At 53.8% G+C, this 25,511-nt stretch overlaps 5 protein-coding genes and 1 long non-coding RNA gene across 6 annotated transcripts in view; all 6 read left to right on the top strand.

Annotated features, from left to right (window-relative positions):
• LOC119098223 (uncharacterized) overlaps window positions 1-6,903 on the top strand; it is a 20,176-nt gene extending 13,273 nt beyond the window's left edge. The window contains exons 12-13 of the mRNA XM_037221149.1: window positions 5,677-6,499; window positions 6,620-6,903. Coding sequence (XP_037077044.1) covers window positions 5,677-6,499; window positions 6,620-6,898 — 1,102 coding nt within the window. The 3' untranslated portion in view covers window positions 6,899-6,903. The remainder of the gene's footprint in view (window positions 1-5,676; window positions 6,500-6,619) is intronic.
• Window positions 3,134-12,134, top strand: LOC119099254 (cytochrome c-type heme lyase). Its single transcript, XM_037222377.1, has 7 exons — window positions 3,134-3,180; window positions 7,971-8,074; window positions 8,577-8,800; window positions 9,234-9,356; window positions 9,923-10,042; window positions 10,482-10,594; window positions 11,296-12,134. The coding sequence occupies exons 2-7, from the start codon at window positions 7,981-7,983 to the stop codon at window positions 11,501-11,503; spliced, it is 882 nt and encodes a 293-aa protein (XP_037078272.1). The 5' UTR covers window positions 3,134-3,180; window positions 7,971-7,980; the 3' UTR covers window positions 11,504-12,134.
• A 1,431-nt stretch (window positions 12,135-13,565) lies between these two features.
• Window positions 13,566-15,646, top strand: LOC119099437 (uncharacterized). Its single transcript, XR_005094370.1, has 4 exons — window positions 13,566-13,633; window positions 14,605-14,800; window positions 15,066-15,206; window positions 15,602-15,646. It is a non-coding gene; the product is annotated as an uncharacterized LOC119099437 (long non-coding RNA).
• A 244-nt stretch (window positions 15,647-15,890) lies between these two features.
• Window positions 15,891-18,131, top strand: LOC119098224 (ubiquitin carboxyl-terminal hydrolase 37). The gene is made up of 5 exons (XM_037221150.1): window positions 15,891-16,042; window positions 16,429-16,623; window positions 17,021-17,206; window positions 17,564-17,758; window positions 17,981-18,131. The coding sequence occupies exons 1-5, from the start codon at window positions 15,891-15,893 to the stop codon at window positions 18,129-18,131; spliced, it is 879 nt and encodes a 292-aa protein (XP_037077045.1).
• An 894-nt stretch (window positions 18,132-19,025) lies between these two features.
• LOC119098773 (ubiquitin carboxyl-terminal hydrolase 37) lies at window positions 19,026-21,150 on the top strand. The gene is made up of 3 exons (XM_037221808.1): window positions 19,026-19,172; window positions 19,982-20,244; window positions 20,628-21,150. Exons 1-3 carry the CDS (start codon window positions 19,125-19,127, stop codon window positions 20,674-20,676), a joined length of 360 nt encoding a protein of 119 aa, XP_037077703.1. The 5' UTR covers window positions 19,026-19,124; the 3' UTR covers window positions 20,677-21,150.
• Window positions 21,151-22,394: 1,244 nt separating this feature from the next.
• LOC119098774 (bifunctional purine biosynthesis protein ATIC-like) overlaps window positions 22,395-25,511 on the top strand; it is a 29,266-nt gene continuing 26,149 nt past the window's right edge. The window contains 3 exon segments of the mRNA XM_037221809.1: window positions 22,395-22,602; window positions 23,151-23,207; window positions 23,493-23,696. Of these exon segments, the coding sequence (XP_037077704.1) occupies window positions 23,189-23,207; window positions 23,493-23,696 (223 nt within the window). The 5' untranslated portion in view covers window positions 22,395-22,602; window positions 23,151-23,188.

The following is a 25,511-nucleotide window of genomic DNA, read 5'->3' on the forward strand; positions in this document are numbered from 1 at the left end:
CATATAACATAATGTCTGGACAGCCTCTTGCAGAACTATGCTGCATTTCACTGAGGTCGTAGCACTCCTGCCATACAGTATTGCCGTAGCACTAATGCCGCGTCATCCTGTCTGGGCATAGTATGGGGCCGGCCGGCCGGCCGGCCAGCGCGCCGCACCGTGCCCGTCCGCCTGGCTATGATCGCATTTGCACCGCAGCGGTGTTTAATGGGTCCCCACTTTTCTATCGACAGTTTCCTAAGTAGTATTCAGTGCCAATTCTGAAAAGGCTTCTAGAACTTTAGGAATCATCAAATGAGGAATTGGGTCCCTGCATTGGAAAGAATAGTATTCTGCATCTGTGCAGGACATTCAATTTTCCTTTCAACTCTCACTTGGGCATGCATGAACTACATACTGTCATTTTAAGACACCAAAAGTGTGATGGCTTCACACTCACCACCATTTTATTAAGAGACCTTCCATCATTATGTACTTCCTGACATCATCAACAACAGAGAACAGCTGGGCACAAAGGTCTAATAACTACAGAATCATAATTGGATCTCAAGATTATGTCTAGGACCGAATTTTGCACAGATCTGAAATGGTAGAATGTACTCAACTGGTTGAGTTGGTGTGGAATAACCCAGTTGTTTTTATGATAACAGATGCTTATTTTCTTATAATATAGGAACCCAATCTGAGTCACTATGCTTATATAATCCTAACTTACCTAAAAACTGAGGTAAGGAAATAACAGTTTGGTGTGCCAAAACCTGATGAACAGCACTAGAAATATGCTTTTCAATGCCCAAAGCTAAACTTCACATAATTTTACTACTGAGCTAAAACTTAAGTGCCAGTGAGAGCTTTAATGACATTTAAATATGCAAGAAAAAGGCATAGTATTCACAATCTTTTAAACAGTGCTACTTGTTGATGTTAGCATTTGTGGATTCAACAACTTACCACACTTGGTATGACTTTCAAACTCATATATGAAAACTTTTGTAGGCTCTATTAATGTACTCTGAAAGATCACTTGGTAAAATTAAAGTGAGCCCAGGATCTTAGAAGATCCAGAAGCACGGATTCACAACATCTCTTAAGATCCATGAGGAACTTTGACATAAACATCTCATAAGACTTTCCCAGAAACCTTCACACAGCCATTTCACAAGAAATAAAAATTTAGATCTAGCTTATAGAAGATCATTTAACAAAAGTCCAGAAAAAGGTCTAGTTGAAAAATAAAGAATGAAAAAAGAACCAGGACTCTAAAGAATCTACAATCCTAACTTGGTAAATTTGTTCCTGGGACTCCCTCTAGAGTCTTAGCTAATATTGATCATTGGCAGGGTATCTCATGCAAACTAAATCCAACTGGGTGTGCAGGATGTAAATGTAACTTCATGCTAGTGGAATCCTTGCTAACTGACATGGCATTTTCTGCCCACAACTTTTGTTGACTGCTTATCTTATACCATTTGACCTGCTAGTTCATAATGGCCAATCGTGTGCTCAGAAACCATGGTCTTGGAATACCCAAGCAAGCAAACTGAAGCAAGCAATTGTCTGAGGAACCAAAAACAGCCACTCTGCGAAGCGTGCTGCCCGTAAAACACACGTGACAACAGAAACATTACATTTTCAAGACAAGCTTTTGCACACAACACAATAAAAAGTATGCTTAGTAAACGGTCAGAAAAGTGAGGAAACAGTTTAGACTTCTTATGCCAGCTTCATTGATATTCGTGCAAAAACGGTTGAGCAACAGCCCGGACCCCCAGTTCAGTACCTCCCCGATACCGCCACCCGCCCAAATTGTCATGCCACCACGTTATCACGTCAACGTCGCATAATAGTCACACGATGGGCGACCAATCACAGGTATGGACTAAACGGCTGACCAAACCTATTGGCGACCCCATACTCCGAGAATATGACAGGGATCGACACCAAATCTTTGCCATTGGATGCCGCCTGGTCAAAAGTCCATCTCATCCGAAACATGGTGACCTTTGGGTCAAGTCAAAGATCATCAAGTACCAGAAACCGGAAAAACAGGGTTGCAGAAAGCCCATGTTCCGATGCTATGTCCGCCGATCGGCATGAAACATTCACAAAACTATCGGCCATAGTCGATATCCTATCCTTTTCAGAACATGGTGGCCTTGGGCCTGGTCAAAGTCGCCAAAAACGCCCCAAACCACCGACATAGGCAGCAGACACCTTATGCTCCGAGCCTACGGCACTGATCAGCATGACCTTTGCCAGTTGATGTGCAATCATTACTTGGAGCGGAATCACCTCTACTCCTAAACATTTTTGATAATTTCGGGTGGGTTTCGCCATTTTGGGTATCTTTGACCAGGACTAAGGTCACTGTGGTTTGGAAAGAATAGGTTTTTGACCGTGGCGCATCGACTGGTAAAGATTTTGTGCCAAGCCGTCTCAGGTAAGGCTCGGGTATGGAATTGTCTGCAAATTGATTTCAGGTGGTTTCGGCTGCTTATGATGACCTTTGACCGCAAGCAAGGTCACCATGTTCTGGAAAGAACAGTTGGTCGACCATGGCACATCGACTGGTAAAGGCTTTGTACCGATCGGGTCCATAGGATCGGAGCATGGGCTGTCTCTAAACTAATTTCAGATAATTTCGGCCGTTTTTTGGTGATGTTTGACCTGGTCCGCGGTCACCATGTTCTGGAGATGATAGGTTGTTGACCGCGGCACAGCAATTGGTAAAGGTTTTGCGCTAATCGCCGGCAAAGACTTATGGCATGGAGTTGGCCGCAGCCCCTTTTCCCTTTTTAGTATTTTTGTTTTCTTTTAGCCTGATCCAAGGTCACCGTATTTTTTTTTGGAAAGGTTGTTGACCAAGTGGCATCGAATGATGGAGGCTTGGTGTTGATCTGTGCCATACGCTTGCAGCATGGGGATGTTAATAGGTTCGGTCAGTATTTAATCCCTCCCCTTATATTCCGCCTTGGCACGCGTGCACAGTGGCGCACCAGCGGCGAACCGCAGGATCTATCTAGCCATAGAGAGGCCACGGTCCTAATTTACGTAACATTGGAGTCGGGATAGGAGGGGGAGTTGTGCAGGCTTTGGACGCTATTGTTACCAGGTGCATACCCAAGTCAAGTCCACATTTTCTGGGCTGCAAGCCACAGCCATACCTTAGTGTCTAAGAAGGTAAGGCATCGCCTTTTGGTACGTCGATAGTTTCCTCGATAATGTCGGCGCAAGCTCGAAACAGCCCACATGAATGTGCAATTGTTGAGTAATTACCCGAGGTTAGTGAGTTGCTTTCTTATAAAGTAGTAACCGTGATAACGAGCAAGCCTTTAAAGCAGCATTGGTTCGGTGATGGTGGTGTCCTTTTTACACAACTTCTAGTGGCCATGGTAATTGATTCACCTGCATCTACTGGCATCGAGGGGTGGCTGTGCACATGCCATCAATGCCTGTGCACTTCATATGTATGACCATATATGTTGATATGTTGATACATGACCATATACAATATATGCTGCGATACCACAGCAAGCTTGCATCACTGATCTATTTCTGCACTAACACATCTTTAAGTTTTCATGGTTTGTGCTTTATTTGACTTATCCAGAGCTTCTGTGTAAGTAGAGGTGTACATGGCCAAATCACTGTTTCCCTGGCCTAATATGGTGCACTGGGCATTATTTGTTTGGTTACATGCAAAGTTACACATGATAGGGTGAACAAGTGTCAAGGAGGTTATGTAACACTTGGTATACAGTTTGTATGTATATTTTTCATGGATGTGACACTACTTGTTGCTAGTCACAGCAACCCTGGACACATTATTCAGCCTTTGATTTGAAGCTAATGCCCAAGGTTGACACGATTGTCATTGGAAGTGAGCCATAGATGAAAGCATTGAATTTATGTACAGTGCAGTTGAAATATATTGATTCACACCTAGTTTCTGTGAACATATTTATGATATGCCTTTAGATCAATTGGCAACTAATTTTGCCAGGTTGCTGAAAAAGGGGAATGGTTAGCAGTGTTGGAAAAATAAATGTTTCCTGGTATTATGTATACCAGGAGATTTTGTACTCCAGGATTGTGACTAGGTAAAATGAAATATCTTGTACTTGATCAGGTTGCAACAAGAACAGTTTTTGGAAAAGCTTATTTTGCCTCTTTGTGTCAGGGCAAAATAAAGCCAGAAGGTGCAACAGCTTGAGGCTTGCTGCTCCCATTAGGAGTCATATATTGATATCTAAGAGCACAAATCTTGCATCCACCAGACTAAGATGCCCATTAGCAAGCAGCCTGTGTTGCCACCTAGGTATCAGATAAACCATATATGGAAATGTGAAAAACAAAGTAGGTGAATTGAATTGGCTTATAACATTGTCAGGGGATGAGAAACAAGTGCTAGAATTGCACCGGTGTGTAGATTAGCGAGGCTCTCACTTCCTATGCCCATCAGGCACCCTGATTTGTATACTTTGATTGCATTGTGCATGTTCAGTTCTGAGTATCAGCTATGAGTTTGTGTCATTTGTGCCACCTTGCATCCCTCAAAGAAATGAATGCAGTGGTATCCAGAAGGCAATATTGGGCATAAAAGCATTAGGCACAATGGCCTTCAGGCCATGAAACATGCAATCAGTCTCATACAATTCACAGTAAGTGGAATGTCTATAAATCCTCCAACTTCCTGTTGCTACCTCTTGATTGGAGCTGCCTTAGGGTGATGAAACTTGGTGAGTAAAAAAAACAGCAAGGAAACAAACTGAGCATTTGCAATGTGCTTGCAGTGGTTCACAATCTGGGCATAGGAAGTGGAGCCCTGAAAGCCTTTCATCCCACCCACAGAGGATATGAGCATATCACCTGGATAATTGGCACTTCAGTTCAAGGTAGACTTTGTGTCACATACAGATGTGATGTCAAGCATGCAAATACAGACTTTGTTAAAAGTATGCCACAGAGGCTCCACCCCTTTGGTTCTTCAGCAAGGATCAAAACAAGAAGGATTACTTACCTCATAGTGGGAATGAAAGAACAAGGAGCTGCCTAGGAATGAAACAAAAATAACCATCCTGTGAGAGGGGAAGAGTGCTGTCTGAAAACTTTAAATTTGACGATTTTGCTACTCCCAAGGAAACATGTGCAAGGAGCGTTAGTTAATTACCTGCGTGCTCTTTGGTGTTGGGCACGGTAAATCAGGCCAAGCGCCGTCATTTCCGTCGGGCCGCCGGGTAATTAACGAGCGCTCCTTGCTGCAGCGCGGTCATGTTCGCGACGGGCCTGTTGGTGCTGACGTCATCGCTGGGTCAGCTGGCGCCGCAGCTGCGCCAGCTGCTGCGCAGCGCGGCGCGGCGCGTGAGCGGCCGGCTGTACGTGCAGCTGCTGCCGGGCCAGGAGACGCTGTCGCGCGGCGCGGCGCTGTCGCCGTTCTCGCCGCTCCTCTACTGGGACGTGGTGAGCCGACTCTACGCCGAGTCGACGAGCGCGTGTCCGCAGCTGGACGTGCGCGTGCTGCTGACGCACCTGAAGCGGCGCGCGCTGACGGCCGCCACGGCCGCGCCCGTCGACGTGCTGCTGCTGGAGCGGCCGTGCGCCGGCCTGCCCGACTTCGCCGCCCGCCACGTCACCAACTGCTCGCCGCAGCTGGAGACGGTGACGCTGCAGTTGCAGGAGCCAGGTGCAGGAGGAGGCTGCCGGCCTGTGCAGTGGCGTGAACGAGGAGCCGCGGCGCTGGCTGAGCCCGCAGTCGGAGCCGGCCAACGCTCTCACGGCCGACGCCGTGTTCGGCAAGGTGGCGCTAGGCGGCACGTTCGACCAGATCCACACGGGCCACAAGCTGCTGCTGACGGCCGGCCTGCTGCACTGCTCGCAGGAGCTCACCGTCGGCGTCACCGACGACGCCATGAACGCCGGCAAGACGCTGCGCGAGCTGATCGCGCCCTGTCTGGAGCGCGTTCAGGGCGTTGCCGACCTGGTGGCCGACCTGGACGAGACGGTGGCGGCGCGCGTGGCGCCCATCACCGACCCGTTCGGCCCAACCGCCGACGACCCCAGCCTGCAGCTACTCGTGGTCAGCGAAGAGACAGCCGGCGGCGCCGAGCGCGTGGCGGCCGAGCGGCGGCGCCGTCACCTGCCGCCCATGCAGGTGTACACGGTGCCGCTGCTGGCCGATACCGACAGCGCTGAGCACGAGGAGACGAAGCTGAGCTCGAGCTCGCTGCGCATGCGTCGGCTGGGCGCGGTGCGACGGCCGCGGCTGGGCGTACCGCGCCGCGCCGGCGGCCCGTACGTGATCGGCCTGACGGGCGGAGCCGCCAGCGGCAAGAGCTCGGTCTGCCGCCGGCTGGCTGCGCTCGGTGCGCACGTCGTCGACTGCGACCGGCTCGGCCACGAGGCCTACGAGCCCGGCACGGTGGCGCACGCGCGTCTGCGCCAGCTGTTCGGCGAGGAGATCGTGGCAGAGGACGGCCGCATCGACCGGCGCCGGCTGGGCGCGCGCGTGTTCGCCGAGCCGGCCGCGCTGCGCCAGCTCACCGACTGCGTATGGCCGGAGATTGCGGCGCTGGCTGAGCGCCGGCTGGCGGCGCTGCCGGCCGGCCAGGTGGCCGTGCTGGACGCGGCCGTGCTGCTGGAGGCCGGCTGGGACGCGCAGCTCTGCGACGAGGTCTGGGTGACGCTGGTGCCGCGCGAGGAGGCCGTGCGTCGCGCCGTGCAGCGTGATGGCGTCACCGGGGAGCAGGCCGAGCGCCGACTGGACGCGCAGATGAGCAACGCGCGGCGTGTGGAGGCGGCCACCGTCGTGCTGAGCACGCTCTGGGAGCCAGAGTACACGCAGCGCCAGGTGGAGCGCGCCTGGAGCCAGCTGATGGCCGATCTGGGCAAACGGCAGTGATTGGTCGGCACGGTGTGATGTTAAATGGGTGTTTACCGGCAGGTATCTGATTTGTTGGTGGTGATGGTCAGGTCAGGTCAAGATTGCCAGACAAAACATAGCGCCGTGGGCAACGAAGCGGTTCTGTTTGATATAACAGTCACCGTTGCAATGAAGCTCGGGTAGCTGGTGGATGATACTATGTTGTATGAAAAAGGTGATGTCTTGCTTGCCTGGTCGTAGGGTTTGATCTTAAGTGAATGGGGATGAATTCCAGTTATTTAGCAATTTCCAGCCATGTTCTGAACATTGATGCTGCATATCGCAGACCAGGGTTGCGCGTTGCGGACAGCCTCTGTTTTGGGCAGGTTGATATTCTGACACCTACTCATGCCGCTTATCGATCAGAAAGACAGTGTTTAATATGATTCATGTCATTGTGCACTGCAACGAGATGTACGTTTAACAGATGCCTTTAACAAATGTGTGGATGTGGTTTTTTGTAGGCGAAGCATTTGTCTAGCGTAACCAGTAAGCATGCGATTGTGCCATTGGCGTTATGGAAAAGGTACCTAGTACGAGCTGATTACCTGATGGTGGGAGGGCATCGGATCTTCCAGTGAACATATTTGTCCTAGAGCTTGTAGCTTCCTTGCCAATATATGCTGGGCTCGCATCATTCTTGTATTGTTACCGGGTCATAAAAGGAAGCACGCGAAGCGCTCGCAAATTTCAAAAGAACGCAGACCACCGTCGCATGTGTAGAGAGTTGCCGAGTTCAAGTAGTTATGGGCTACACGTGCAATCTGTATCGTCCAAAGTGGTGGCAACGGCAACATGGCCGTGCTGCGCTGACCTGTTGACCATTCCGCAGTTGATCAGCGGCTTGGGAGGCGCGTTAATAAAATATTGCTCGTGCTTGCTGACATTTTCTCTGTTCTGTCCCTCTGCCGATAATGCAAAACCAGCCAGGAGGTCCACAGCAGCAGCCGCCACCGCGCATACGTATGTAGCGCACACTTGCTGTGCCGCTGCCGACAGCCGTGGATGGGCTCCGACGCCCGCGCCGTTCTCACGTGGTGGTCTGTTCCAGCCGCGCGGTCATGGGCAACGCTACCTCGACGGCCGCCATCCGGACGGCCTCGGAGCTGCGCAGTGAGCTGATCCAGCCGGCGGCGACCGCGACCGGCGGCTCAGGTCAGGCGACGACATGGGGCAGGCTGCACCGGGCAGCGCGCTGGGCAGGCCGCTGAGGCAGACTGCGCTGGGCAGGCCGCCGAGGCAGGCTGCTCCGGGCAGCGCCGGGCAGGCCGCTGAGGCAGACTGTGCCGGGCAGGCCGCCGAAGCAGACTGCACGGGGTAGGCCGCCGAGGCAGACTGCACGGGGTAGGCCGCCGAAGCAGACTGCGCGGGGTAGACCGCCGAAGCAGACTGCGCCGGGCAGGCCGCCGTAGCCCTGGCATGTTGGCCTGCAGTAGAGCTGGACGTCGAAACGAGCTACTCTGCTCATTTGGTGTAGGGCAACGTCTGTAGCCATCACGCAGAACAGCACGGTTTCGTCATTCGTTCGAATGGAATTGCGAGGAAATGAACACCGGTTTGCGGTACTGTTTCAAATCTGGTCCGCTCGTCTCCCTCCCCCTCCCCTCCCGCACCCCCTCTTATAGAGCAGTTCGTGACCGGCGTCTGTTTCCGGCAGACGAGGCGCCGGCCCTGGCCCCGACGGCGGCGGAGCCGGGCGGCGGCGCGACCCAGCCGTACCGCTACCTGCCGGCCGAGTGCCCGATGTCGGCCGGGGCCGGCGGCGCGCGCCCGCTGCCACCGGAGTGCCCCATGTCGGCCGGTGGCGCGCTGCCGCCTCACCAGCATGGCATCGTCACCGACCGCGCCGGCGCCGTCCTCCAGATCGACCCCTCCAACATGGTGCGGCAGTCCCGCCGCGCCGCCTGGGCGCCTCCGATCTTGGGCCGTGGCTGTTCTCAGCGAGCGACTGCGTTTGCTGTGGTGCTCTGCGGGCGACGTAATCCTGATTCGTTCATGACATTAAAACATTCACTTCTCGGCGTATGTCTAGCAATGTGTTGTAACTGTTCAATGGGATGAAGTAAGACGCCCGTTATTTTTTGTAAAGCATGCAAAAGGTTATGACTAAAATAGAATAGTCCTGCATTGTTGCTTCACATGTGATACCAACATAACGTAGAAGTTGGCTTGTGGGCTAGTCAGCAACCGCTGGTCTGCTTCAAAATGGTTGTGCTTTATGTTAACTATAAATATGTTAAGGCGTTTTGGCGTTTTGTTTTTACATCCGCGCACCATGCTCGCGGGCTGACGTAGTTCCCGGCGTGCCCGACAGGAGGCGCCACCTAACCAGGTGCCGGCGGCAGATCAGCCGTTCCCGCTGTCGACGGAGCGCCAGGTGTCGAACATCCCGCGCGCCACCGAGGAGACGTCCAACTGGGTCTACCCGTCGCCACAGGTCACTGCTTTCACTCTTCGGGCGGGGACCACTGCCTTCTGGCCAGGTTGGGGCCAGGAAGAGTTTTGCCATGAAACCTGATAACTTAACTGATCATTTTATTTGCACCAGTATTAGGCCTCATGTAAGTTTGTGATGTAGTCACCAAGCCACTCTGTGCCACGCCGGCACCCAGCCTGGACGGAGGCGGTGGGGGGCAAACGGGCGGGTCCCGATCCAGTGACGTGCGCGACTGCGTGCACCAGCACGGTGCAACGTGAGGCGTGCGTGCTGGTCGTTCGGTTGTCCTCGCCGACGGTTGGCGCTGTCCAAGTAGCGTGAACAACTGTTTTCCTACGTTCTGTTATGAATGTGCGCTCGACGTGAATCGTATAGCTATCATAGTAGCTGTATTGTCATAGTCATGGCGTAGCGACATCACCAAATAGGGCTGCCTTGCTCGAAGTACATCGTTTTGGGGGGCACCGAATTGCAATGTCTCTCTCACGCTTAGGCTGAGCTTATGTTCTCATCCGGCCCGTCAGGGGACTGCAGTGAAGTAGCGTTTCCCTCGGTTTTCCTTGCAGATGTTCTGGAACGCCATGCTGCGGAAAGGCTGGCGCTGGAAGCAGGATGATCTCTCCCAGAAGGACATGGACAACATCATCAGGATCCACAACGTCAATAATGAGCTGGCGTGGCAGGAGGTGACTACCATCTCAACTTTGAGCTGTTGGGCCATTTAGCGCGGGCAGTTGTATGAAGCGCGGAGCGTGTGTGTATTTTTTCTTTCAGAAATATGGTATCCAACATGCAGGTATTGCAATATTTAATGGGAAGTGCTTTCCTTTGATTTTGCACAACACCTTCTGGTCAAAAGCCAGCGTCTTCGCGTTCACATCTGTCACATCTGGCGCGACTACATAATACTGCATAAGTTGAGAGCCTTGTGAAGCCAGCCTTGTTACATTATTGCTTGTGCCTATGATGTTAGTATTGGTTGTTGATGCAGAGTTTGTTGGAAGAGGTTTGAGACACTGCAAGGGAGAGGTCAATAAAGGCTTTTCATAGTGGCCTCGCCTGCGTGACATCATCCCGAATCTGGACAGGGTCGTGATGGCTTCACACCCCGCTCTCCTTCGCCAGATTCTCAAGTGGGAGGCGCTGCACGCGCACGAGTGTGGCGAGCCGAAGCTGAAGCGCTTCGGCGGAAAGGCGTCAGACTACTCGCCACGCGCGAGGTTCAGAAACTGGCTCGGGTACGCTGGCGCGTGCGGTAGTCACGCCCTTTTTGCGTGGCGGGTGATTCACGGGCGGCGGATAACGCGCAGCTGCGCCTGTTTTTTGTCGATTAAACTGTGGTAATCACGCGTGCGCCGCGTCCGTCTGCCTTCTTAATGTTGACGGACGCCAGCGCCTGGCGCCCGGCTCAGGCGCTGTGAGGCTGGTCCTTCGCCATTTCCCGCGACCCCGTAGCCAGACAGTCACGAGCTGTGGCGTAGGAAATATCGAGGCCACCTGGCCAAACTAGCTGGCTAGATCCGTGATCGGCCACATTTTATCGAAGGTTAACGTGATTTCCTGGGCGCGGCCAAGGCCCTATAACAACGGCGCGACCAAAACATTTGCAGTCGGATGGTTCAGCAGCTGCACAACTTGCAACTTGCGCGCTTTCTACCAGCGATATGCAAGCAACTTTTTCCCGATGTCCTGTTCGTACCAATGCTGGACGGTTTTGCGAGGGCGCGCTTTGTAAAGACACGGATCAGCGCCGTTTTGTGTTCGAACACGGAAATGGCCCGTGAACTCCTCGATGGAAGTCATGCATTATCCCAGCGGTGATACCGGAGTGAACTGGCTTGGTTTGAGGACTGCTGAGCGAGCCTCACTGTTGTTTCCCGACGTTCGTACTGCCTGTACGGCGCCGGTCGGCCCTAACGCTCCCCCGGCCGGCGGACAGGTACGAGCTGCCATTCGACCGGCACGACTGGATCATCGACCGCTGCGGCAAGGAGGTGCGCTACGTCATCGACTACTACGACGGCGGCGACGTCGACCCCGACAGCTATAAGTTCGCGCTGCTGGACGTGCGGCCGGCGCTGGACAGCTGGGAGAACGCCTGGGACCGCATGGTGGTGGCCTGGTACCGCTGGTTCTACGCCAACTAGTCGGCCGAGGGCAGCGTTGTAGCCATAGATGTGAGAGTGCCGCTGCAGGCTAGCAGACGGTGGTGCTGACGTGCTGTGTGCGGCGGTGCAGCGCCAGGCGACGACAAGCCTGGAACCAGTGACATCGCTCCCCAGTTGTAAGCCCGTGAGGTCCAGGCATACGCGGAGGAGGTTGCGTGAGGAGTACAGGTGTTATAAAGTGCCCCCCGCACGCGGCGCAGGCCCCACAACAGCAGGGTGGGTTGCCATTAATGAGTGTACCATTGCTATCAGCACTGAGTACCCGTCATGCCCGGCGCTCCGCAGTCATATGCTCTGGCTAAGAATCAAGCTGTCTGAACTTCCTGACTGGTATTTATTCGTAGTCGGTCGGAGCAGTCGAATGACAACATTTGACATGTTGTGATCATACAACCAACTCTGCATGGTAGAATTCTCCGAGGAGTGACTTGTTCTCGAAAGTCAAGGCATGCTACAGTGCATCAACGGGGCATGTCGCGATAAAGACAACCAGTGATGAGTGGTTCGAGGCTGTTCCAACATAGGCTGTCCACGGTCGTTGTGGCGAAGGCATGGTGTGTTTGCTCGTGCGCTGTTTTGCAGGTATGAATGGCTGTGTAAGAGGCACGCAAGTGTGCTTGTCAATACAGTCTCGCCTCGCAGTCCTGGGCCGTTTTTCAGCGCCGCGCTCCTGATACAGGTGGTGACGCCTTTTAAAGAACTATTCCATCTTAGTTCTACTGAAGAATTGAGATGAGGTAATGTTATCACGAATGGAATAATTGGTTGGGCTAACGTCCTCGTCTGGTGTTAGTTCGACCAGTTTATTCTCCGGTCGTCATTAAGCGCTGTTGAGTCAGTATCCGAATTTATCCTTGGGATTGCAGGGTACGAACCAGGGTCTTATCATTATGAGGCCAGCGCTCTACCAACTGAGCTAATCGGGAATGGCCTCCGAGGGCTGTTTTCTTTTGACTTTCAGGGAGTCCCAACCCCCAACTTTAGGAAGAAAGTGGGCCAAATCCGGAAGGAAACCCACCGGTTTATTTGGGGAGGTTTTGCCACTTTCACCGCCGACCCCCGCTCCCACGCCCATGCACCCATTTTGCGGAACTGCGTCGCCCAAACCGCCGGTAATGTAAGGTCGTATCACGCCAGATGAAGGCATTAGTCAGAATACCTCGAACGGCTCTTCCGTCCGTGTTGACTGATCTTCGAGCGGCGCTTGCGACGATAGCGCGGAGAAGATTAGTTCCGTGGGCGTCATGGGGTAAGGGCAGTCGGCTGGCCCGAAAGCCCAAGTCATCGTCTGTTTAGGGTCGTGTACTTTCTGACTAATGCAGTAGAATGTTTAAATTCTCCACTATATCACCTTTTACTGCAGCAAGAGCATACGTTTCGCGGAAAGCTTTGCAGCAGACTTTATATCTGCACTACATCTGCACCTCAACCACGATGAATTCAAACAACAAAAAAAAAAACAAGTGTTCTGAAGCCCCTGCTGGCAAGGGATCCCGATTCTACCGACATCATGATGCACCAAGTACGATTGAAACAGCAATGCTGGCAAGTACCGTGACGAGCGTAGCAATATTTTTGGACAACCTGTTCAGCTTGGCCTTCGAGCGCACTGTTGTGCGATGCGTAGTAATTTTGAGGAAAGCCATAGACGTCCTATTCCTGAATATTTTGTATGTGAGCAGCCTAACAGTCTCCGCCCATGCCATTAAAGTTTCCAGATTGAAGTGCGTGGTGAAGTTCACTGCTTGGAGTACGACTGTAAGTCCTACCCTATTTTGCTCGTGCGTGATGTGTGCGAGGCTCTCAATATAGTAGCACCGTGCCCAAAGGCTGCGTAGAAAAATAGTGATGAGCAGGGAATGCAGGAACGGGGTCTGCTCGAAGGAAAGGTTTGCATGGTAACTAGTTTCATGATTATCGTATTTGGTTTATATTTATCATTTTAAGCAATTTGTGCCACAAAAATAATCTTAAATTTATTTTCGCTGGGGAACTTTGTAGTGACTGGGCACGGTTGTTGCCGAGCACTACATTGCAAAATGGCCGATGTTTTCCCGCCGTGGCGTAGCTCCCGTTCGCCGGTATCGTAAATGTGATCATTTGAAGACGGTAAGTGTACACATGTGATTCATGCGTCTGATAGTTAGAGTGTTATGTTTTAGTAAGTTTTTCATTCATGTTGTGTGCTATAGTACCGTATTATCCCCATTTCCGCCATACGAAAAAAGCCGGGTGGTCACTTGGTCGATTTGGGCGGGAAAACGTGGTCAGCTATGTTGCTTGTGGTGTGACATTATACGTAGCACACAAAATACTACTCATGGCGTTACCTGTATGTTGCCTGTTTTGGCTCTCCACAACTTAGGATGGCATTATGATGTTTCGTTGCAATGTGAAGAGCTGCTGGCATGGAATAGCATGTTGAGATTGAAGCCCATGGTCTCTCGCTGACTGTTTTTGGATTTTTCAGTTTCAGCATGTTTGTCATCATGAAGGGTCAATATTGGATAGAAATTTATGATCTTACAGGCTTGTTCATGTCATGGTTCATGATGCATTTGAGGGTGTTTTGTTGGACTGAGGTATGAGTGACCTTCAAATCATTACTATCCCTTCTACAGTTGTTAAATCAATTCATAAGCTAGGCTTTGTAATAAGTGCCCAGTAGAAAGCTGACAATTGGGATCAATATTGATGCACAGTAGTTGATGTTAAAATTGTTAGGGCAGCACATTTTTGATGGCACATTTTTAAGAATGTCCACACTAATTTGGAATGTGATTGTGTGTTGCAAGTTGTATGAGGTGCAGGTCTTGATGACTTTTCTATCTGAGCATAATTAATGCTCAGACCTATGATCTTGGTTTAACCAAAAAAATTACTGGTGCTATTTTGTGATCATTGCACCATCCTGCTCCTTATGTGGGAACATTCTCACTGGATATTATATACATACATATGTATATATATATATATATATATATATATATATATATATATATACATACAATTGTTTGGACCATGCAAGAGCATAACTGATTTTGATGAGCTAAGCTGATGCATGGTTTTGCCATTTTCAGGCATGCAGTTCACCCCTCGGGCTGGTGGAGGTCCGTTTTGGAGGAGCGATTTCCAGTCGCCAAGAAGAGTTGAAAGACCACACAATAAGAGGGGTTGGTCATCCTGGAATTCTCCAAAAACATCATTTAACGAAAGGCCGAAGTTCCAGTACCGGGGTCCGAATGCCCGTGGCTACCACAAGAGTAATGGAGGATGGTAAGTTTTTTTTAACTGATGAAATATGGTAGTTTGGGTGTGGGCTTCTACATGGGAGAGGCTTATAACCTGTGTGTTGTCTGCCCAAGCTTGTCATTTGTGGATCAGAGGATGAAGGAGATATTTGAAAGCCTATTATGCTGTATATCACAAGATGGCTTAATCATGCACTGCAGTAAGGTTATGACTGATTTCATATTTTACAGTATGTTTGATACTGGTTGAGCTCTGGATCTGACCTGCCAATTTGTATCCTTGTGTGCAGGGCAGGATATGGAGGAAGACAGAACAACACATACAGGAATGATTACCAACACAATGGCAATAGAGGTTGGCAAGGCTGGAGGAAGCCAGTTGTGAACTACCACAATACTAACAAAGGATGCCAAAACAACAATGGTGAAAGGTTTGTTAAACCCTGCTGTTTGATCAAATTGAATTGCATGTAATCTTCTTACGGTTGGGACACTGGCTTCTACTTTGATGTTATAAGATGTGGCTATGCATTCAGCAGTAGTCATGGGGATAATTGTCTGATCATGACTCATTTTATTGAGCTTTTGACAAAGCTAAGCTACATCATGTTATAGCTGTGTGTCACACAGATCTATGTTAAGAGTCCCATGTGCTGGCTAGCTGTCTTTTTGTTCTGTAGATGTACAGCCAAGGTTCTTTTGTATGTATGTCTGTTTTTCTGCCAGCAAATGGTCAGGAACAAATCCGAATTCAGGGGGGGGGGAGGTGGGTCTAGACCTGAATGGCCGCAGCTAGGCCTGACCTTTGCCCTGTCTCCCCACCCAGGTGGCACTCGCCGCCCGGCCGCCGGCCGTCGCCGCTGCGGGCGCGCGAGAACGAGTCACCCCACCGGCCGGCCGAGCCAGCCCGCCGCCGCAGCGCGTCTCCGCGGCGCGGCGACGGCTCGCCGCACGGCCCGGACGCCAAGCGGGCGCGCGTGGAGCGGCCGGCCGAGCGGACGGCGCGGCCCGGCGAGCGCGCCGGCAAGGAGAATGCCGAGCTGGCGACAACCGGGCCGCGCCGCTTCTACGGCGAGGCGTCCGGCTCGTCCGGCCGCTTCGCCGCCAACCAACAGATGCGGCCGCCGCCGTCGCCGCGCAAGGGCGGCGAGGCTGGCAAGGCGCTGCAGCTGTACGGCGGCAAGGCGCAGGTCTCGCGCGACCTCCAGATGCCGCCCTCCATCCGGCCTGACACGGACAGGCACTTCAAGGATCCACTGTACATAGGGTGAGTGCAGAAGATGGCTCGTCATGCAGAGAGAAAAAAATGGTGCTGTCGATTTATGCTGATGTGTTACATAAACTTGAAAGTTTTGTTTGTTAAATGTTGTGGCCCTTATCAGTTGTGAAATGTGTTTACATTTCATGACCATCTGGTTGTGAAATGCATGTGTTGATAGGTTGCAAAATATCTGGGTCAATTACCTTAATCTCTTTTGTCATCAATGCTGTGAATACTCCAGCCGTGGAAATCTGACACTTGTAATGCACAACATTGCTATTAGGAACCGAGAAAACTGCATGAAACTCAAAATGGCTGCCATCATTTTGAATGCAGCCCAAAGCTGTTCGAATAAATCATATCAGTACAAAATGTTTGTTCTGGTGTCCCAGGCTGCCAAACTACGGGAACTCGTGCTACCAGAACGCCACGCTGCAGTCACTGCTGGGCCTGCGTCCGTTCCTGAGCGAGATGATGGCGCTGATCTCTGGCCCCGACGGCGGCTCGTGCCGCACGCTGTGTGCGGTGGCAAAGCTCATGGTGCTCCGACAGAAGGCACTGGGCAAGTCAGTCTCCAGCCACCTCAAGTAAGTTGCCTGCTAGTGCAGAATTGGTTCATGTGGTGCAGTGCAGCACTGCAAAGTTTTCTATTTGGTGCTAGTGGGGCAATAGTAAGTTGCCTGCTAGTGGGGCAATCATGCCATCATGTGTCTGCCTTCTCTACTGTCATTGCCCCCCCCCCCCCCCCCCCTCCCACCATGCTTTCTTTATTTTAAGGCAACACGTGTGAAGCAACTGGTACATAAGGTGATGTTTGGTAACACTGTGTTTGCTCCAATGATAACTTATGGGATTCTCATTTTGTATGGTTGGCATGACTAGTCGCTTGTCTACATGATTACATCTGTTTGCCATATTAGGTGTGCTGGACAGGTGCTGCTGTTGTACTTGAGCCTGGCACTGACCGTCGTCCTCCATCGCCAGCGACCTGCGCGAGGTGTTCGCCAGCATTGACCCGGCGTTCCGCGGCAACGAGATGCAGGACGCCAACGAGTTCCTGCTGCGGCTGCTGGACACGATCAAGGACGAGATCGACGCGCGCCGGCCGGCCGCCAACCCGGTCCGCGATAACTTCGAGTACCAGACCATCGAAAGCTACATGTGCACCAAGTGAGTGCTGCTGGCCAGGTGCTGTGTAATGGCAGACGGCGAGGGCGCGGCTCGGGTGGTGTGCTGTCCTGTTACGTGACCGCCGCAGGCGCGGGCTGGACAGTGTCGCGGGAATAGCCACCAGGACAGGGCTCACATCGGTTGGGTTAGTATTTTGGTGGGACAAATCCCTTTCAATTCAGCTGAACATTGTTCAGCTTGATGCGAGCCCCTCGCTGGTGTCTGGCTGGGCGTGCCCAGCGTGGCCACGCGGTCCGCTCCGCCTCCTCCGGCTGGCCGCCGTCTGTCCGGCTGCGCCTTCCCGCCGGCATCGTGTGCCGATCCGTGACCGAGCGCCGTCGTGCCGGGCGTCCGCAGCTGCCACAAAACGGTGCTGAAACGGCAGGACAACATCAGCTGGTTCGTGAGCGTGCCGCGCCGCCAGGGCAGCCAGGCGCCGACGCTGCAGGACGCGCTGCGGCTCAGCATGCGCTCGGACGAGCGCGAGCTGCACTGCGAACACTGCAAGCACAACGAGTGCCGCGTCACCACCAAGATCAGCAAGCTGCCCAGGTGGGAGTGATGGCGTGCCAGGGAGTCAGACTGTAGCCATGAGCTGGGTCGGTTGCAATGACGGCGAAATAGCACTGTGTTATTCCTAGTTTTTTTTTGGTGAAGTTTTTCACTATGGTCATATACCTGCATGCTGATGTTGACTTGGTGTGAAAAGGTGGCAGTGAATGGGATCATACATGGCCTTCACTTTCCTTGACAGCTGTGTTGTGTGCCTGACAGGACACTGATACTGCAACTGAACCGTTATGTGTTCCTGGCCGATGAGTCTAAGAAGATTCGGGCCAATGTGGAGATTCCCAAGTTCCTTTCACTGAACGAGTATGTGGCTGATGACGCCACGCGGCCCCCAGAATGGAAGTGTACAAAGTGAGTACAGACCGGACGAGAAAATGTTAAGTGCTCGGACAGTGAATACCAGACACTTGGGTCACAAATCTCATTGTCTGACCATGGTCAGGTATTTTGAGTGGCAGGACTGATGATAACCAGTTTTCTGGGGTGTATGAGATATACTTGTAAGGCCAGCATAATATGTAAGTGTTCAGGGTTCCTAAATCCCAGGAGCATGGATTGTAATGAGGCATCAATTGTATCCTAGTATGCTGACATTTATGTTAACTTTTACTCTGTAACAATCATGCAGATTTAGTGTAGTTTTGGATAAAGGCTCAATGATTTGCCTCGACAAACTCCTGAGAAACTTTGGAGTTGGTCACGCTGCCAAATAAGTTTGTATCAGCAAAGATAGGTTATGGCCCGTTTTGTGCGGAGTGGTGGCGGCGGTAGCCAGTTGGCAGTAACATGCATTGATGCGTAACGTAGCAATTAGCTGTAGAAAACTCGTTGACGATTGGTTTAGGTATTTGCTTTGGGAGTACACTCCATCCACTTAACCATTTTCATCCTGAAACTTCGGCCCTGCTATTTTCAGCAGCGGCACGGATGTGTTGTGAGAGTTGTAACGGGACAGGCCGGCCATGAGTCTGTGCGCCCGTCGCCGCCCGTGACACGCCGGTGGCGCCCGCCCGGCAGGCTGGCGCTCTCGGCGCTCTCCGACGACGGGGAGGAGTCGGCCCGTCCCGAGCGGCCGGCCGCGCCGTCGCCGCCCCCGGCTGCGCCGGCCGCCCCGGCGCCGGCGGTGGCGGCCGCGCCGGCCCCGCTCGCCGCCCCGCCGCCGCCGCCGCGGCCAGCCTCGCCGCCGACGGGCGCGGAGGCGCCGGCGCCCGCACCCGCGCCCGCGCCCGCGCCGCTGCCGCTCCCGGCGCCGCCGCCGGCCGCCGAGTTGGTGGTGCTGGACGCCGAGCCGGACGGCAAGACGGCGCGCACGCGCGAGGACGAGGACCGCGAGCTGCAGGAGGCCATCATGCGCTCGCTGGAGGAGGGTGAGCCGGCCGAGTCGGCTGCCGAGCAGGTGGGTCGGCGCCCGCGTGCGCCGCTGTGGTGCGCCCGCCGAGCGGCGAGACTGCCCGCTGCCGGGGATCGCCTTGGCCTGCCCGATAGGAGATTTTCTTTCATATCAGCAAGCGAGCATGACGTGTTGTGTTGTTGATTGTGTTCCACTTAAATCAATCGTTTCCACTGACTGACCCCACCCCGGTATCCCAACACACAAGTTGTGGACTTCGCTCTCCCGTTAAGTGGGTTGGCGTCTAGTGCATGGTTGTTTAGACGCATGACTAGATGCTTACTCATTCAACGTGCTTGCGATATCGTCGTTGCCATTTTCTTTTACATGGGTGTCATGAATCAAATGCGTTTGAATGTTCTGTTGTATTTTTGCTGCCTGAATTTTGTATTGATCGTGCGTTTTGCTGACGTATTTTTAGATATTAATGTGACCGCCGCATTCACATTCCGTGTTGGAACACGAATTGTCTTGTGGTCATGCCTTTTGCAGATGCTGGTTACTGTCCATAGGAAATCGAATCACTTCTGTTGCGGTTTTGTGTGCCGATTATTCGATGAGACACCTTTATCACGGTCGGCAGTGCACTCAGTCCGCGACAGACAATGTTTTCAACTGTCCTGTGTGCTCTAGTGATATGCGCTAACCGCGATTATTTTCCTGCGTACGTCACAAAGCTGTCCACGCGGGAACTCCCCGCGCATGACATGTCTTGACTCGGTGGCGCCGCTTCGCTGCCGGGCCCGTCTCATGGCCGGCGTGCTGCGGCTCAGTGAGCCTTGAGCATGCCCTTACCCCGGCTGGGCGACCGGCAGGCGCGGCTCTCCGAGTTCTGCGTGGAGGACGACCAGTCGCTGTGCTCGGTGGACCTGGGCGGCGACAACACGTACCGGCTGGTGGGCGTCGTCAGCCACTACGGCGGCGCCACCCACTCGGGCCACTACGTGTCGGACGTGTACAGCGTCGGCCGCGACCGCTGGTACCACTACGACGACCGGCGCGTCAGCTGCGTCGACGAGGCGGACGTGCTGGGCGACGGACACCAGCGCAACGGATACATCTTCTTCTACATGCACAAGTAGGCACGGCGCGGGCGGGACCAGGATGAGATGGTGTGTGGTGTAGGGTATGTCTGTTGTTCAACTGCGAGGTCTAAGTGCTTCGGGTGTGGGCTGCTCGGGATCAGTGGACCATCCTCCCTATTTTCAGACGTGTTGTCTAAGTAGTGAACAGGTAGGGTGCTGCATTTATAATTTGGCGTAAGGATAACGCTGCGCGCAAGCAAGTGCAGCCAGTGGTTAGGTTGCGGCGAGAGAGTTCAGGTTTGCGTGGTCACATGTGCGCCAAGACCGGCGATGTACCCGGGCGGTGGTATGCCGCGGTCGCCTGCTGCTGGCCCTTCTGACGCCGCGCCTGTCGCCCCCGCTGGCCCGCCTAACGCCGCGCCTCTCGTCCCGGCAGGGACCTGTGCAGCCAGGTGGTGAGCGCCGAGGAGGGCGCGGCTCCCTGAGGCCGTCCTGCCGACAGCAGTCCGTCGTCAGCCGCGCCGGCAGCCGCGCCCGTGCCGGCGAGGCCGTGTACATAGTGTATAGGCGGCGCCAGGTGTCGCCGCTGCGCGGCCTGCGCCCCGCGCCCCGATCTGTTCCTGTTTAGTGTGAGCTCGTGGCTCCCGGGTGCTGCGCCACCGCTGTACAAAGGACAATCGCCGTGCATTCCGGGGTGGTGTTTGGCCGCGCGCCGGCCGCCCCCTCCGACCCGAACCGCATCCGCTGTCCCCGCGCCGGGACGCCCACAAATCGAGACACTGTACCTGAGCGCTGGCCACAACCGGCTGCCGTCCCCCGGCACGCGCCGGCGAGCGGCCGGCGCCAGACACTCGCGGAGCCGCCCGATTTCGCTACATTTTTACCAGGCTTGTGCCTCCGCACACGTTTGTGTCTCACGTCAGGGTACAGGATGCAGGAAAAATATACGTTTTGTGCATGCCGGTATGTTGCGACCTGTAATCAGGACGTGCAGTTCTGGTGAAATGTTGTGTGCCAGTAACGGAATACCCGGAGCTCTGGCATGGTTTGAGTTCGTGGATGCAACATGGTTGGGTCTCAAGACCTGAGCTGCTGGTGCCGCGTGTCGGTCTGGGGGTGCAGAAGACGGACGCCTATAGTGTAGGAAGGTGTCACCCAGCACCGTGTCAGGGTGCTGAGCTGGTGGCCTGGCTGTCTTCGCGTACGGCCAGTGGCTAGTGGTTGGGAGAAAGGCCGCATCATTATTCCAGAGCCTGGCCGCCGCCCGGTGCCAGTTCTTAGATCGGGCAGAGTTGCCCTGGGAACAGTTTGACCCCGAATCGTCATTCGGGCGATCCGACCCGCGCCTGCCGCCGGACCCCCGCTTAATGAGGCAACCTCGCTGGTCCGGCCGCCTCATCTTATACTTTGTGGGGTGTGGTGGATGTCCGCACTGGGTGCGTTTAGGTGCCGGGTTTGGAAATCCCTGGTCAACCCTTGCGATAAGTGGGGACTTACTCGTATAACATCCGCTCTCGGGACCACGTCTCTCTCTCTCTCTCTCTCTCCTCTTCTCTCTCTCTCTCTCTCCTCTCTATTCCTCTCTCTTCGGTGGGGTTTTCGCATGCGTTAGGTTCGCGACAGGGCAGTTCTACGCAAGCGCTTTTTTAAAATAGGACTCGAAACTTGCCCTGTTAGGTTACGACATTGCTCCCCTGCGGTTAGCGCAATGGGGGAGCTTCGTAAAGATTGGGGGGGGGGGGGGGTGAGTAAACCCATGTTTGTTAAAGGAGAGGTCCCTGCATGTCTTCTATTCCTGTCCATGCATTCAGCATGAGTTGCTTTTAATTTCGGGGGGTGCCACATCGCCGGATTGCTTTACCCAATGGTGGGGACGCGGGACGACGGCCGTGTTTGGGAGCCGTGGCCCCTCCAACTCTCGCAGCGTGCGCGTGCTTCGGCTGCGTCACGTGCTATCATGCGCAGTGTCTTCACAAAGTATGGCTCCAAGGACAAGATGTACTAAATTGCACCCACGCCAAGGCGCTTATCTGGCCGAGTGCTTGCACACAGAAATTTGGGAGAAGTTCTGGGAAGTGGGAGAGTTCCGAGACAAATTGTCTGAACGCCGGCTGGACCGCTACAACGCTGTACGCCTGCCTCGAGTTTGTTTCGCTGAGGGGGCGTGGCGCGTAACCGGCGTTGCTAGGCAATATGAGAAGGGGTGATGGTGCAAGCGCGCGATCTGGTTTGTTGAGAAGGTCGCGCGAAGGTCGTCTGACAAAGCGCCGTCATTGCACGCGCGGGCTGATCTCGTAGTGCGCACGTGCTCTGGGTGCATCGCTCAGCCCTGCTCACAGTCTGCGGTCCGCACGAATAGTACTGATCCCCGGGCCAATCTGAGACGCCGCTCGTAGCTGACGTGAGCACAGGTAAGAGGCTTATGGCTGGCTTGGAGCGAGTCCTGTCCCGCGAATTTTGATTTGACATTGGATGATGTCGGTCAGAAACGTAACAACGGATTGGTGGGCCTGTAACATTGGGGCATGTGGGCGCATGCCTACATGGTTCGGATAATCAAAGATATCGTCGATGAGGGGCAAGTTCTGTGGGTGGAGTCTGTTTGATGAGAATCTGATATGTACTACATGCCTGGTATCAGCATACATATGTCAGCATCATGGCAATGAAATCACTGATCATGATCTCATGATGATCATCACTAACTGGTCAGTGGTCTCATGATATTCATCACCAACTGATGTTATGATCAGTGATGTGACGGTGGCAGTGGCAGTGAAGGAGATCCATTCAAGGAATGTTCAGGATTCACTAATATTTGTCAGTCATCTTTGCAGGAATGGGAAAGGTAGTTTGCAAAACATAGCCCTTCATTTGTCTTTGTTGTGGTGGTTGTCTGCTGCTTCACATGCCAGATGTGCATCTGCCATCAGAATTCATCTGTGGGCTTTTCTTCCAGGTTTGAAGTGACCACCAAACCAACAATCATCCCAAAGCATGATGGCTAAACCAATGGGTAGGTTCTGTGTCAGAGATAAGTGGATGGGGGTTACTCGTGTTATAGGGTCTGAGGTAGCTGGTTTCTTAAGCTCCTAATTTTCTTGGATTCTTTGCATGCAGCCTGCTCAGCATTATTCAACAACATCAATCTGGGGATTTCCATGAATTTAAGGTAATAGGTATGTAGTGAACATGATGAAATGATTAATTTAGATTACACAGCAAGTTTTCAAAGTATTTCACTAAATCTGTTTCAACTCTGTTAAAATAATCAAAATTCATGTACCTATGGTGTTTTCAGCCCTGCTCAGTGTGTCTGACAAGCATGGTCTGGTGGACTTTGCCCGCGGTCTGGTCGAGGCCGGCCTGCCACTGGTCGCCTCGGGCGGCACCGCCGCCGCCATCCGAGCTGCCGGCATTCCCGTGGAGGACGTGTCGACGGTGACGGGTGCGCCGGAGATGCTCGGCGGCCGGGTGAAGACGCTGCACCCGGCCATCCACGCCGGTACGTCACTGGAGTCTGGCTGCACTACTCTCGGAAATCCGTCAGCGGATGATAGCTCGAGATTTACTACATCAGGGGGGGGGGGCAGCTCGAGATTTACTACATCAGGGGGGGGGGGCCAGCTCGAGAATTTACTACATCAGGGGGGGGGGGGCCATCTCGAGATTTACTACATCAGGGGGGGGGGGGGGGTCAGCTCGAGATTTACTACATCAGGGCAGAGGGGGGGGGGTGGGGCCAGCTCGAGATTTACTACATCAGGGGGGGGGGGGCACGCTCGAATTTACTACATCAGGGGGGGGGGCGCAGCTCGAGATTTACTACATCAGGGGGGGGGGGGGGGGCAGCCTTCGAGATTTACTCACATCAGGGGTGGGGGGGCAGTGACAGCTCGAGATTTACTACATCAGGGTGGGGGGGGGGCAGCTCGAGATTTACTACATCAGGGGGGGGGGGGCAGCTCGAGATTTACTACATCAGGGGGGGGGGGGGCAGCTCGAGATTTACTACATCAGGGGGGGGGGCAGCTCGAGATTTACTACATCAGGGGGGGGAGGCAGCTCGAGATTTACTACATCAGGGGGGGGGGGGGCCAGCTCGAGATTTACTACATCAGGGGGGGGGCCAGCTCGAGATTTACTACATCAGGGGGGGGGGGCAGCTCGAGATTTACTACATCAGGGGGGGGGGGGGCAGCTCGAGATTACTACATCAGGGGGGGGGCAGCTCGAGATTTACTACATCAGGGGGGGGGGGGGGCAGCTCGAGATTTACTACATCAGGGGGGGGGGGGCAGCTCGAGATTTACTACATCAGGGGGGGGGGCAGCAGTCGAGATTTACTACATCAGGGGGGGGGGGAGCTCGAGATTTACTACATCAGGGGGGGGGGGGCAGCTCGAGATTTATACATCAGGGGGGGGGCAGCTCGAGATTTACTACATCAGGGGGGGGAGGCAGCTCGAGATTTACTACATCAGGGGGGGGGGGCAGCTCGAGATTTACTACATCAGGGGGGGGGGGGCAGCTCGAGATTTACTACATCAGGGGGGGGGGGGCAGCTCGAGATTTACTACATCAGGGGGGGGGGGCAGCTCGAGATTTACTACATCAGGGGGGGGGGGGGCAGCTCGAGATTTACTACATCAGGGGGGGGAGGCAGCTCGAGATTTACTACATCAGGGGGGGGGGAGCAGCTCGAGATTTACTACATCAGGGGGGGGGGGCAGCTCGAGATTTACTACATCAGGGGGGGGGGCAGCTCGAGATTTACTACATCAGGGGGGGGGGCAGCTCGAGATTTACTACATCAGGGGGGGGGGCAGCTCGAGATTTACTACATCAGGGGGGGGGGCAGCTCGAGATTTACTACATCAGGGGGGGGGGCAGCTCGAGATTTACTACATCAGGGGGGGGGCAGCTCGAGATTTACTACATCAGGGGGGGGGGGGGGGCATCTCGAGATTTACTACATCAGCGGGGGGGGGGCAGCTCGAGATTTACTACATCAGAGGGGGGGGGGAGGCATCTCGAGATTACTACATCAGAGGAGGGGGGGGGCAGCTCGAGATTTTACTACATCAGAGGGGGGGGGAGGCATCTCGAGATTTACTACGCCAGCGTGGGGCCAGTTAACATGGACGCAACGTTGCAGGAGCCGAATCCGAGCCTCGGGATTCCAAGTCCGGGGCATGCCGCTAATTTCTGCATCCCCCCACCCAGCCCCAGTCCATGAATTTTGCACGCCAGCACAAATGATTGGCACCGTATTCCACCGGGTAGGTAGTCAGTGGGTGGCGGCGGCCGCTCCGCCCGT

Source organism: Pollicipes pollicipes, unplaced genomic scaffold (assembly GCF_011947565.3).
Source record: "Pollicipes pollicipes isolate AB1234 unplaced genomic scaffold, Ppol_2.1 Scaffold_4740;HRSCAF=5597_pilon_pilon_pilon, whole genome shotgun sequence".
In the NCBI taxonomy this organism is placed as follows: Eukaryota; Metazoa; Arthropoda; class Thecostraca; order Pollicipedomorpha; family Pollicipedidae; genus Pollicipes; species Pollicipes pollicipes.

Bases quoted from the DNA above. Each gene is read 5' to 3' on its own strand.
- LOC119099254 (XM_037222377.1), top strand. From the start codon at position 7,981: ATGGGCAACGCTACCTCGACGGCCGCCATCCGGACGGCCTCGGAGCTG. The intron at 8,075-8,576 runs GTCAGGCGACGA...TGTTTCCGGCAG, and splicing joins GACCGCGACCGGCGGCTCAG to ACGAGGCGCCGGCCCTGGCC. The intron at 10,595-11,295 runs GTACGCTGGCGC...GCCGGCGGACAG, and splicing joins AGGTTCAGAAACTGGCTCGG to GTACGAGCTGCCATTCGACC.
- LOC119098224 (XM_037221150.1), top strand. From the start codon at position 15,891: ATGCGGCCGCCGCCGTCGCCGCGCAAGGGCGGCGAGGCTGGCAAGGCG. The intron at 16,624-17,020 runs GTAAGTTGCCTG...CTCCATCGCCAG, and splicing joins TCAGTCTCCAGCCACCTCAA to CGACCTGCGCGAGGTGTTCG. The intron at 17,207-17,563 runs GTGAGTGCTGCT...GGGCGTCCGCAG, and splicing joins GAAAGCTACATGTGCACCAA to CTGCCACAAAACGGTGCTGA.
- LOC119098773 (XM_037221808.1), top strand. From the start codon at position 19,125: ATGCGCTCGCTGGAGGAGGGTGAGCCGGCCGAGTCGGCTGCCGAGCAG. The intron at 19,173-19,981 runs GTGGGTCGGCGC...GGCGACCGGCAG, and splicing joins CCGAGTCGGCTGCCGAGCAG to GCGCGGCTCTCCGAGTTCTG. The intron at 20,245-20,627 runs GTAGGCACGGCG...TCGTCCCGGCAG, and splicing joins ATCTTCTTCTACATGCACAA to GGACCTGTGCAGCCAGGTGG.